Genomic DNA, 14,297 nt, shown 5'->3' on the forward strand with positions numbered 1-14,297 from the left:
AGTTGTGACAGGCACCACGGAAGAGAATATTTTGTACAGAGAGGTATTTGTAATCTGCAGACACTTTATTTACATATTATTAGCATGTGGAGTTCTAGTAAATATTCAACTATAGACTCCATAGACCCTATGTTTAATGCAATTAGAATTAGTAACATACTTTTAAAACATAAAAGTTTAATACTTTCATATTGATCAAACATTTCACACTTATGAAACTAATTGTTATGACATATATTGTATTTTTATAACATCTTACCAACTAAAAAATTTGGATTTTTTTAATAGTTATTTTGTAATATAGAATTCCCTAATAATATAAATAGTTCTTTTTCCGATTTAGTCTTCTACACATATTGTTACAATTTGATCATAAATTTTAAATAAAACTATACAGCAAAGAATTAACGACATTGTATTCAATGAATTGATCTAGAACTGATTAACATGTAGGTGCGAGTGTACGGAACATACAAGCGTTCCTGGTACTGCAGACGGTGTTCATCAAGTCCAACTGTCCCAACCCTCTGCTGTACCATCCTGGACGCCATCTCCAGTGTCTATCACTCGGACAACGCCAACTATTTCATCTTGGAGAGTCAGCACACGCTGCCACAGTTTGCGGAGAAGATACATCTTAAGACACTGGAAATACAGGTTTGTACAACATTATATTATGTTTTATTATTATATAGACTATGAACGGGATTTGTAAAGGATTTACGATTAACAATAAATAAATAATTACAACCCATTATCCCAAAATATTCTGTACTAAACTAGACTGGTGCTGTGAGATGGTTCCAGTTCCAACAGTTCTTGCATACTATTATTTTTTAATACATATAACGTTTCGGAATACTTTAATAATTTATTGGAAATTTAAGATATTTTTGGTCATAAATACCCCAACAATATTTACAAATTAATCATAAATGCAACTTCTCTGCTCAAGTGATTTTCATCCATCATAAGTATCTGTTTTGATATGCAGTATACTAACACAAGAGTTATATTTTGTGTATGCTTAGATTCATGAACAGCAATTTAAACTGTATCCCCTCACAAAAGTTACTCTCATTATAGGTGATCAGAGTAAATTATACAATTCAACCAATCAAATCAATCAAAATCACAACAAATACAATAAGTATCACTTCTGAAGTACTTAAATTCATGACTTTTTAAACCATTATATAAAATACAATATTGAAAACTAAAACTTATTGAAATAGTTAATTTAAAAGAGTAAAATAAAAAAATATATTTACAGACATGTGTTTTTATTATACATAACCTTTTAGGGCTTAGGACAAATGACCCTTGTCAATCCCAAATGAACAGTCCCTCTAGGTTTGAAAATCTAATCAATGTCATATTGCTCGATATAATATTGTAATCTAGATCAGAATTGCAACGTTTTCCACTTAACCATGCCAAAACTTCTTGTCACATTTAGTAAACCATTCCAATGTAATTATGAGTTCTAAATAAAATTGTTCCAGTTGTTTTGGCACATGTCCACTGGAGATACAGGTTTTTACATCTTTACGAGGTCTGTAGTCTCAAAACATGCTGTGTATCATTCTGTTCTGGTGAATCACTTAGACGATACTCCAGGAGAATGAACATATAGTTTTGCAGACTGTGGAAAAGATACACCTCAAGACTTTGATTTAGTTACTAAACTTAGTATGTTTAGCCATTTTTATCTTATAATATGTTTTTAACTATCAAATCTTGAATTTTAAAAAATTGTTGTGCCGCTGAATTAACTTTTACACTCTTCAAAAGTGCAAATTACATGAAATTTTCCATGTCCACACATTTAAAAGTAAAAATTTTTGTTTGCAGGAGAAGTTCTTCCAGCTACTAGAGTTTATAGTGTTCCAACTGAACTTTGTTCCATGCAAGGAGCTGATCTCTTTGTCTATACTGCTGAAGAGCCAACACTCTGTCAGCTGCAGCATTATCTGCATGCAGACACTACTCAACATTGTCAAGTGAGTGGCACACAGCAATAGGCATTACACTTGAGGTTATTATAGGGTCATCTACTGCCTGTACAGGAGTATTATCTCATTAGGACTGTATATGTACCTGATGGAGGTTGGCAGAACAAGACTGAAAAGAGATACACTTTTCTAAAAGGTTTTATCAGTATCACAAACTAGTATGTTTCACAAAGTTCTGCATAAAATTATTATTGAATTATTAATTGTTTTGCCATTTACTATTTATGCTAGTAAAATTCTAACTAACAAAAGGGTGTAAAAATTTGTTCAATAAATGCAGATTTTACATGGTGAAACTGCATAAAAATTAAAATTTCAATTATATATTTATTCATAACTATCATAAACCCCTTTTTGAAATAAGATAAGAGTTTAGATCTCCTCCTTTTAATAGCCACATAGCACTATAGTCCCAGTTATTGCAGTTTGAACACAATCCTAGATAAATTACATTAAAATACAAAACCAATATTTAATACATATTATTGTGAGGCCTTTCGATATCCAAGATACCTTCATCAGACACATCACAAAGTATTGTGATGTGTCTGATGAAGGTATCTTGGATATCGAAAGGCCTCACAATAATATGTATTAAATATTGGTTTTGTATTTTAATGTAATTTAACAGTGACCAATATAAGCTCCATCTACAACAATCCTAGATGCTTGTTCCGCCTGTCAGTAGATTATAGAACTATTGCCATCTATAGTTTTTGTTTAATTTATTTGTGATAGTGAAAATTACAAAATAATATCATTAAAAGAACATTTTATTTTGAGAAATTGTAATATATCGTCAACTTCAACTTGGAAAATACTTAGACAAATTAAATTATGACAACTTAAATTAAGCAAAACTTACAACTTCATGCATGTTTGTGAACATGTGTGTGTGTGTGTGTGTGTGTGTGTGTGTGTGCGTGCGTGCGTGCGTGCGTGCGTGCGTGCGTGCGTGTGTGTGTGTTTTCTTTTGTTCAATTTGTTAGTTGTAGTTGGTTTGTGTTCCAAGTGATTGATTTCATTGCTTTTCATTACTTGTAGTATTTAGAATTTATGTTGTATTTCCCAATAGACCAGGGTCTGAGAGCCATTTTGTATTGGCTAGTGAACACACTACCTGGTTTTACCTGAAATCGATGAAGGAATTTCTCGTGAGAAACTAACTATCAGCCATTTTGGTGGAGGATTGTTATGTTCTTAGATCATATTTTTTTGACTTGACACATTTAAAGCTTACCATCAGACATGTAAATAAATTTTATGTCAGCGTAACCTAACCGAATACATGCCCTTAAGCCGTGATTTTCAGTCTCTTTATCTAGTTGTCTGACGATGATATACGATGTGTGTCAAAAAGTATCCGACCTTGACGTCAGGCATGAACTTACGTTACTCAGCAGCAACGGCAATCTGGTCCCCTTCAAAGTACTCCCCTCCACAAGCCACTACCTTATTTCAACGCTCCTCCCACTTCCAGAAACACTCCTTAAATTCATTTTGCGGAATGGCTAACAGGTCCTTTGTCGCATTTTGTTTTATTTGCTCAACATCATCAAATCTTTTTCCTTTCAAAAGAATTTTTAATTTCAGAAATAGCCAGAAGTCACAAGGAGCTATGTCAGGACTATAGGGAGGCTGTCGTAGTTGGTTGATGTCCTGTTTGACCAAAAACTGCTGAATAAGATTTGAGGAATGAGCTGGCACGTTGTCATAGTGCAGGATCCAGTCACGGCTTATCCACAGTTCAGGTCGTTTTCTTCGCACTGCATCTCGTAGCCGCCTTAGGACCTCAAGATAATACTCCTTATTCACTGTCTGGCCTCTTGGAGCATATTCTTGATGAACAACGCCGTCCTGGTAAAAAAAAAAAACTGTCAGCATTGTCTTGACATTGCTTTGACGTTGTCTTGCTTTTCTCAGCCGTTGCTCTTCCACTGTGAAGATTGAGCCTTTGTTTCAGGATCGTAGCCATAAACCCATGACTCATCACCAGTAATAACTTTTTTAAATAGCCCTGGGTCACTTTTTATTAAATCCAGATTGTCCTGTGCGATTTCAAGTTGACAGTTCTCTTGGTTTTCTGTCAGCAGCCGAGGAACAAATTTTGCCGAGACACGGTTCATTTTTAAACCTTCGTGTAAAATTTTACAAACTGACGATTTTGGTATTCCTAAATCTTCTTCCAGCTCTCGGACAGTCAATTGACGGTTTTCATTAATTGCTGCACGAACACGTTCAACATTTTCAACGTTTCTGGCAGTTGAAGGCCTGCCGGATCGGTCATCACTCTCCACTGATATGCGGCCATTTTTAAACCGCCTAAACCACTCTTTTATTTGTGAATCGCCCATAGACACGTCACCATAAACTTTCCGTATCATAGTAATCGTCTCTGATGCGGAATGGCCAAGTTTTTGGCAAAATTTAATGCAAATGCGCTGCTCAACACGTTCAGTCATATTGAAATGCAACGCACACACACAACAGTACTGTACGGAACAGAGTGCTGTGACTCACTGAGTGACCGGGTCGTATTCAATGCCTAATATGGGAAGGAGTAGGCTCGCTCGCTCCTCCCGTCCAATAACCAGTTCGAGCTGGTTGGTTAAGCCGCGGCCGCCTACTGGTCGGCGGTTGGATACTTTTTGGACAGACCTCGTAATTATTATTTTTGTGTTTGGCTTTCAGTTTTAAGTGTTCAGGCTCAACCATAAAAAATAATTTTAGAAAACAAATATCGTTTGATATTCTTAACCGTTTCAATACCCTAACTAAAATACTTTCAATTTTGCTTTTATATTATATATGATAATTACACAAGGACATTAATTGTGTCATGTACATGTTATGTTGTCTCAAGATGGGTTGATAGACAGCTTTCATTAAAAAATTAATTTCATTCATTCATTTAAAAAATTTACAAATGTCGTCATTACTATAACCGTTCTATGAATTTTCTTCACTAAAATGTTATTTACAAACGCAAATAAATCTTTTTGATAACATATTTATGATACAGTAATTGGGAATAAGTTTTGGTAATGGATCAGTACTGTGGCATTCCTTTTAGTTATTGTAGATGACAGTTATTCCACCATGATGTTATCCTATAACAAAATTGGAAACAATTCATCACATTGAGCTTTAAAGGGTTAATCATAAAAAATTATTCTCCTTAAATTTTTTACAGATCTCAGAGAACATCACTGGACCATTTTAATGTGTGAAAAATTCAGAGATTAGAAAATTATTCATTATATAGATGTATATTTTGTTTTAAAATCTATTAACTTGATGGTAAATTGATGGATTATACTGTTTATTTTACAGGCACAATTCTATCTTCAAAGATGTGTATAGAGAAGTTGGTATTCTAGAAGTGTTTGTGACCTGCCTCCAACGTTACGCTAACATCCTCAAGCTTAAAGAACAGGCTGCAGAAAATGGAAATGGTAATTCACTACACGAAACAGTTACTCTTACATTTTATTTTCAGTATTTACTGAATCACTGTCGAGATGTCGAATCTAATTTTATTAATGAAATCCCATTAATTGAAATTTGTTATGAATTTAACAAAAATGCCAGTAGATTCCAGGATCTTTTTACAACTATAAAACATATGTGCTTAGTATGAACCGTTAGCTAGGTGACAGCAATTTATGGTTAATTAGCTTTCTTTGTTTATTCTGGTCACACTAAAAATTTTATATTTCTAATTTTATTTAAATTATGATTTTTCAATTTAGCTCTTTGTTCCATGACATTAATTACGTTTGAATTAAAGTACTCATATAAAGCATCAGTTGTTTACCAAAAAGTTTACTTAAAAAGTAAAAGTATAAAAAGTTCACACAGAAAATAAAAGTCTTATCCTTCTATATTTTTGTAATAATATAGTGTATTTGAAAAGGAAATTCTGTGAATAACATATAAGTGACATGTAGGTTAATAAAATAAATTCTTGGTCCTATAAATTAAAATAAAATGTATGTGGTCTTACATAGACAGGGCACCGGAAGTGACACTCAACATCCGATAAGTTTTACCATCTATAGGGATGGTAAATTATCTAATCACAGCAAAAACTTAAAAATCCCTTTTTTCTTGATTCTTTGTTCTTCCCTCAACATGCCATATAAGACGGCACATGAATGGCACACTTTTTATTCACTTTTGCTAAGATTCTTTGAACAGAAATGTGTACTTTATTATGTTGAAGACAATGAAAATAAGAAAAGAAATTTTAAAATGGTTTTAGTTGACTTTTCATTATACTAAGAAAAGAATAATATGTGCAATAAAAGTTAACTTGAAAATTGAAGTCTATTACTTGTTGTATACTGTATGTCATGTCTGGACAGAATACATAATACGCAGTGATGATGAGCAATTGGCAACCTTGGTGATGAACTGTCTACTGGTCCTGCTCGGGGTAACACCAATAACGCTACAGTGTTCCGAGAATGTGGGGGTTCCAAATGTGTCCATGGGTTGGTTCAATACTTGGACAGTCGACACCAGGCATTAGGTAACATCATATTTAACATTACATATTTAGTTAACATTATATTCTTCACTTAGATGTAGTATTTGTACGTTAGTAAATATTTGTGCATACCCACCTAGTTTATCCATACTTTGATTTTGCTTAAGACTGCTAATATCTAATGTGCTGGCCTGCTATTTGAAGAACAATACTTCACTATTTTTGTGCATGACTATAAATTAATTGAGATTGTATATTCCAAAACTATTTGGCCGAAGTGATGTCTGGTGAGGTTATGCTACTTGACAATGATAGTCAAAAAAGTTACCTTGTTAAATTCTTATTTTAAACAAGAAGCTATCCATTCCAGGATTTAGTCTAATCTAGGCAAGTATTGATCAAACTCTGTAATGTCTGTCATCTAAACTATACTTTATGTAAATTCAGTTCTACCTCTTAAGATGTTCATTCTGTTATAAGTATTTTGTGGTGTATTTTATTGTAAAAATATGTTTTTCTCAAAAATAAATTGTTACACTTTAGTTCAGTGTAATATCGTGAGAGATATTTGCTGATTGTAAAATAATTCTAATACAAATTCATTTTTGTATGTAACTAAGAATACAGATTTTATCACAGATCACCTCTGGGAAGCATTAAACATTTTTTTAACAAAAATACACAACAATTCTTAGTTTGTATACATTCACATAAAGAATATGGATCAGTTATCCAAGGTGAGATCAGTTAATGTAAGTTGAAAGGAGGCAATCATGGATATTTTTAAATTTTGTCACTAAGAATTTTTGTATAATTTTTCAACATATAATTAATTAGATTAACATACATTAAAAGAACTATCCAGTATGAATAAGCCACAATACTCAGTAACAAATATTATTGATTACTATTTAGTATTATAAAATACAAGCTTTGCAAAACTGCCCAGTTTCAAACCAGGGATATTGAAAGTTTAATCATACATGGAAATTTTCATTTTGACGGAAAGAAAATTACATAAATATTATTTTAACAATTATTAATTATTGTAAAAGCCATTTTACAAGAGTTAGTAACAAGGTGATATGTCATCTTCTTTTATAATCATATATTTACCAATTTTATTATAGGGGCCTGAGCCAGGTTGTGGGATAGCCTTCTCCAACATTAAAGCTCTGATCAAAGATTGGGAAAAGAGGACAAGACCCAAGAATTGGAGTAGAGCCTCAGGTTTAAGAATATCCAAAATGTTTATCTCTCCTTACGCAAAAGGGTGGACAGCTCTCCTAGACCAGAATAAGGAGGATATAAGACAGATATAAGACTGATATTAGGAATGTTGACAGGACATGGCCCTCTGAGGAAGCACCTTTTGAAAGTAGGCCTTAGTCAGAGCAGCGAATATAGACTCTGTGGAGAAGAGGAGGAGTCAGCGGAGCACATTTGGTTGGATTGTCCTGCCATCGCAGAGACTCGGAAAAGATACTTGGGAGCATATCTCCTCAGCCCCAAGGACATTAGAGAACAGGAGCCCTTAAATCTGATTGGTTTTTGCAAAAGCCTCGGTCTTTGAGGGCACAAATTAAAGTAAGGGAGGCGCAAAGGTCCCTTTTAGGACTAAGTGCGGGGACAAACTGTCCTTTTCCCTCAGGAAGGAAAAAAAAAATTTATTATATATATATTATTATGTATTACACCAATTGATTTCAACACATACCAATAAAACTGTGTCCTCTTAAAATAACACAAAAGCACAGAATCTTTAGTAATTCTAAATACACATATTATTAAAGAACACAAATAGACATATGTTTTTACTAACTTAAGTAAATTAACGGTTTTAGTTGTTAATTCATTATTTAAGACTGAATTTTCCAACACAACACTATTGTAAAAACACACAGAACATACATAATAAATAAGGTAGTTAAATTAGATTCATGGTTGTGTTTATGTTTATATTTACAACACAAACACACTCCAGCTAGCAGACTATACGAACTGTCCTCTGATCTACAAAGAGATAAACCTACAATCCCAATGATGGGTTAGTGCTGTTTGCAGAATAATGGCAGGACAATCAACTTGTACTGTTAAGTCATTAAATCTTCACTTTTGACATTGCTTATCTTGTTCCTCTATTTACTTAGCGTACTATTGTTGTTATGGTTTAACACTTTTTTGTTTTGAATGGATTATTTATAATTTTTGCATTATTGTTTCAACTGTATAATATATGATTAGCATAAATATATGCAAAAATTAACACCACACAATTTGTTTGTTCTAAACTAATGGCTGTCATTACTTTGTATATTGTATATTACTGTGTAGAAGCCTGCCCTAAACCATCCAATTTATGTAATTTGATAATATGTTTTCTCAATGTATATTTATATGTATATGTATTTTTTTTAACAAGTAAAAATATTTAAAAGTTCACATGTTTGATATATATATATATATATATATATATATATATATATATATATATATATATGCGTGACTGGCTAAAGGTTTTTCTATATCGCTATGGACAATGTCAAATCGATGGCCAGTTACTCGTATGCGTAAAGGATTCGATGTTTGGCCGACTTACTGTTTTTCACAAAATTTACAGTCAAATTGGTAAATAAGGTTTTTAGTGTCACAGTTGATAGTTCCTTTGATAGGATATATACATGATTGGTTACATTACTTTTGAAATTTTGACTTGTAGACATGATCTTACAGGTTCCACAACGAGGTTTTTGGCAAGGTTTACAACCAAAGGACTGTGATTCCTTTAAGTACTGCATAACTTGGTGAGGCCAAGTCTATGTTGTGTGGTGAATAATAAACATCTATTGCTATATCATATTGTTCAGTAGTGATTCGGTTCTATTGATATTAACCCTTTAACTATTAACACATTCGAGTCTACGCTCGAGCCAGACTCGAGCGCTATTGTTTAATCACCCGGCCGGCGCTCGAGCATGACTCGAGCACAGCTTTGCCGATTGATATACGGAGTTGCTCGAGTGATATTCGAGTGCCGTCTGCTGCATTAGAAAGCCAGCTTTGTTGGTTAGTTCAGAAAAATTCCGCTAGGCGCTACTACGTCATACCCGCTTGAGGATTTTGTTTATCCACTGACGTGGCCTGGCGCGCCGTCAGTCTGTCTACGACAACAATCATGGAGAGGCGCGCGTTTCAAAAAACAATGGAAGAGGGCAGTATATTAGCTGAATTAAGAGTTAGATACGGACTCTGATATTGTTGATGACACCGATGATGATCCGGATTTCAGCAGGTTCTACTGCAAGGACTGTAATGTGGCACTCTGCGTACCTGACTGTTTCAAAGAGTATCACACTAAAAAAGATTTTGTGTGATTTTTGTTTAGCATTTGAAATTTTTTGGCAATTAACATTATTTTTAAATATGTATATAGTAAATGCCTTTAAAAAAATTGAAATTACTTTTTTTATTTATTCAAAAGTTAGTTTTCAAGTAACACAAGACATGCGGGAGTTTTTATTTTTCTTCAAAAAAGGTAAGTTTTGAAATTAAAAAAAAAATTAATTAGATTTTATAGGAATAAAGTTTTACATATCAATTTAAAGAGGAAAGATAGAAATTTCAAGAAAATATAATATCATATACATAATATTTAACAGTTTTCTAAAAAAAAAATCTAAAAACCCATTAATTTATGCAGACCAAGCTATAAAAACAGCAAATAGCGAGCCAGACTCCAATGTGTTAATCACGAAACAGATTCGGAAGCACACTAGGTGCTGCCCAAAGTGGTCCTTATAACCATGCAAGAAGTGCTATGGGGCTAAACTGTTTCCACAATAATGTTTCTTTAAGAAATAAAATTTCGTCTGAATACGTGTGCGATCTAGTGGAATAGGTCAGAAACACAGTCGTTTTTGTCATTGCAAGTACTCTTTTTTCATTTCTTTTTAGGCCCGATTTACCGCAATATAATGGTTGTTCCAAGTAACAAGCTGATTTTATTTCTGTTCTGAACAATTCTCTATACATGTTGTAACCTCACTTTTACGTTACTGGTTATATTTTTATTATGTCACAACATTTTATTTTATATTCATATTTTATAGATAAAATAACTTTTGTGCTTTAGTGAAATCTCTGTATAAATACACAAAAAGAATACAAACATGTTAAATTGAGTGTTTTTCATAACACCTCTGTTTCATTAAATCCAAATGACCTAATAAAACTCTCATGTTAAGGTGTTTACAGAGAAAACACCCACCAGCCAAAGGGTTAATGTCTCAGGTGTTTTTGTTGTTACAGGTATAATACGAGAACTGATTTTGACTTCAGGGGGGGAAGATGATATGGGAACCCTTCTGGGAATGATGCACTCAGCTCCTCCATCATCACTTACTCTGAAGTCACACATACTCAAGGTAAACAGGAGTTTTAATTAAACCTAGGGTTAGTTCAAGTTTACCATAGAAAATATGTGAGACTGTGTAACATTTAATCAATGATAGATAGCATAAAAAATGCAAAATGTCGTAGCTCTCATCATTAAATTAAACAAAATTAACTAACTGGGAATAGTAAAGTATGAAATTTCCATAGACATAAAAGTATTTTAGTTTCCATCTGAGTGCGCGATGTGCTAGCACGCGCACACACATGCACATACATGTGCACGTGCAAGCATGCGCACACATGTCTCTGATGTATTTTTAGCAACACTTGAAAGAATCTGTGTGAAATGTTCTTCAATATTTCTAGTCTATGTTATTACATATTATATGTCTTTGGTTGTCATACAAATATCTCTTTCCTAATAATATACAATAAACCAACGGTCAACCCTTCGAAGTACAGTCATAAACTTGCATGTTAAACACAGATTAGGAAAGACACTTTGTGTGACATACAGTGTGATATTGGAGTTATAGAAAACAGCTTCTTTATGCTTCTTGTATGATTTAAACTCGTCTTGAATAGTGTGAGATCTCTTATGGTTAGTTCACTCTGCAATCCACAGCATCCTTTCTTATTTTCAATTGAATCCTCCCTCAATGCAAATTTATAAAATTTATAAATTTACTACCGGAGAACTTACAAAGTCTAACTGGAAATGCACTAAGAAAACCGCTAAGAATTCCTTCTTAAGAAGACAATTTACACAACATAGAAGAGTTCAAGTAAGATGTAAAACTCTCTCTATATGTATATCTTTTACATTATATTCTATTGTAAAACTTGACAAAATTACTGTACTTAATATTCATATAATAAATATTTTTGACTTTGACAAATTCCAATGCAAAGGGATAAATATTCAGTCCTACTGGTGAGCCAGATTCCTTATATTTTCTCAGTGTAAGAAGTTAGGGAAGTTTGTTATATTCTAAGGCTTAATAGTAGTAACTAATGGGTAAAATATAAGATTCCAGAGTACTAAAAGCTGTTCCCTCTTCAGGTAAAGAACACTTTTCTTCAACTTTAAGAACCACACTGTGTAAAATATCACACACTAATCATCCTAAATGTTCAAATCAAAATATAAACTTTAGACAGAGCAATTAACCTTTTTAAACTATAGATTAATGATAAAGTATATAAGTATTTGAGTAACCAGCAAAGTAAACATAAGTATTTATTTCTCTCTAGTATAACCTTCATAGAAATTCAAGTAATAACATTTTTTCATGTTTCCAAGTATTTACCTGCATGATGAAAGTGCTAATCTCCACAGAATAGTACCTATGTGCCAAACCTCCCCTGGACCAGGTTCCCCTCTCCAAATATCAATATCAAACTCACTGATATCTCTCTGTTATGTACAGTCCCTGTTGATGTGCCTGAGGGAGAGTCACCGTACACGCACAGTGTTTCGCAAGGTCGGAGGGTTTGTCTATGTGATGAGCGTACTGGTGTCCATGGAAGGCTGTTTACGTGCTGACCCTTGTCCCCCCTGGGACCAGGTTCCCCTCTCACAAACGCTCAGCCTGCTACATATGGTGTTCAACACCATCACAGTGGCCATGAGGTTCGAACCCGCCAACGCCAAGTTCTTTCATCTGGAGGTGGGTTCATGATATTTACAAGCTTTTTTATTTTAAAGTTGGTTTTTACAAGTAAAATTTTGGGAAGGTAGCACGGTATTTCTGAACATTTGTTATCATTCAGTGTTACCGAAAATCAGTAACACTCCATTTCAAGATTTGCAATCTGATCTCTTCTTCAGGTGAATAAGTAACATAACACATAGTCATCATGAGGATTTAGTTCTGGTTGTTTTATACCTGCCATTAGATTACCTGTACTGAGAACAACAATAACCGACGTGCCAAAACCCTGGAACTGGTTATTGTTTTTGCCTAAATGGCAAACACTTTTTGTGATTTTGAAAGGGTTTTTGTTTATTTTAATCACTGCTCATATATTTTTCAAAATACAGTCATTTTTTTAATAGCAGTGTTTTTAGAAATAAATGTACTTTACAAAAAAAAAAAAAAGAATTGAACATTGAACCATTTAAATTTTAAAGATAAATTGATTGAAGCCTAATGTCACTAGTGATGAAATTAATGACATAATGAATTTCAGTTCATAACAAACACTTGCCAAGGTAATTAGATTAAGATACCAGGAACAGCTTTGTTGTGGAAGAACAGCAATAATTACCACATTAAATATGAAGCATTTAATTAGTCCTCTTTAGCTGTCTGTAGCAACAATTGTAGATTATTAATTTAGGTCAAAGTGTATTGCCAAACTATATTTGCTAAATTGAAACATGGTCTGCACTAATAATAATGCAGAATTGAAACTTGTATTCCTGACTAAAATGTGAAAATTAGAACTCAATGTAGTTGCAAAAGCTGAAGATGTTAATGGAAAATGTACGTTGTTTGGTCTTGTAGATCTACATGACCAGTGAAAAATATGCAAATTTCCTCTTATTGCACCGTTTTGTATGTAAATTATAACAGTTTGGATTCTATTTGATGAATTAAGTTTTCTACTAAAATATAAATATGTTTGGAATAAAAAATTGTATTTATGAAGTTTTGTTATATACAATTTTTTATGGCCAAACAAAAGTACTACTGTGGAATAAAGGCCTAACGTTTTTAGATAACAATTTTGTTTTCATCAAAAAATTATTTATAGGCCTTTAGAAATACAATTATATAAGAGTAAAAAAATGTACAACAATGTAGTTTTATCTTTATTATTTTTAAAGTCACTAGGATTAGGCACAATTAATTCACTAGGCAATGGTTCATTCAAGTTAGATAAAACTTCATCCATATCTACCAAACTAACATTGTCTCCTGATTTCATTCCCAGTACATTTCTAATGCCACTACTGATCAAATACTGATAATAATAGTCATTGTGAAATTTACGATAAATTATTTACCCAGCAATACAAATATTGAACCTATATGAACATATAGGCCAACCTGCAGTTCCTGAAAAATTCAATCAATTCAACAAACTTCTATATTTTTCACTTCAATTATTTATAAAATACTACACAAATGTTTATTCTACACACTAAATAATTATAAATCTAAAAGATACAAATTATGTAATAACAACAGAGAAATTACTATTGCAACCACACAATACGTAACTCCTATCTACTAGGTGAGTCGGTAATTGTGCAACAGAGAAAAGTAAAATAATAGTTCATCGTCTTCAGTGACATTACTGTTCCTTAGAGAAGTTTTTCTTTGTTTTGATACGATTTTAACTAGTTCTAGAGTAGTGAAAACGATAAAGTAAAATATCTAGAAAAA

The 14,297-nt window shown here is 32.9% G+C and overlaps 1 protein-coding gene across 1 annotated transcript in view; it reads left to right on the forward strand.

Moving 5' to 3' along the window:
* Positions 1 to 14,297, forward strand: part of LOC124359086 (WD repeat and FYVE domain-containing protein 3-like) — a 178,529-nt gene that overhangs the window by 26,541 nt on the left and 137,691 nt on the right. Inside the window, 8 exon segments of the mRNA XM_046811521.1 lie at positions 454 to 512; positions 514 to 657; positions 1,855 to 2,003; positions 5,349 to 5,470; positions 6,383 to 6,448; positions 6,451 to 6,549; positions 10,816 to 10,931; positions 12,333 to 12,572. Of these exon segments, the coding sequence (XP_046667477.1) occupies positions 454 to 512; positions 514 to 657; positions 1,855 to 2,003; positions 5,349 to 5,470; positions 6,383 to 6,448; positions 6,451 to 6,549; positions 10,816 to 10,931; positions 12,333 to 12,572 (995 nt within the window).

This window comes from Homalodisca vitripennis, chromosome 4, assembly GCF_021130785.1.
Source record: "Homalodisca vitripennis isolate AUS2020 chromosome 4, UT_GWSS_2.1, whole genome shotgun sequence".
In the NCBI taxonomy this organism is placed as follows: Eukaryota; Metazoa; Arthropoda; class Insecta; order Hemiptera; family Cicadellidae; genus Homalodisca; species Homalodisca vitripennis.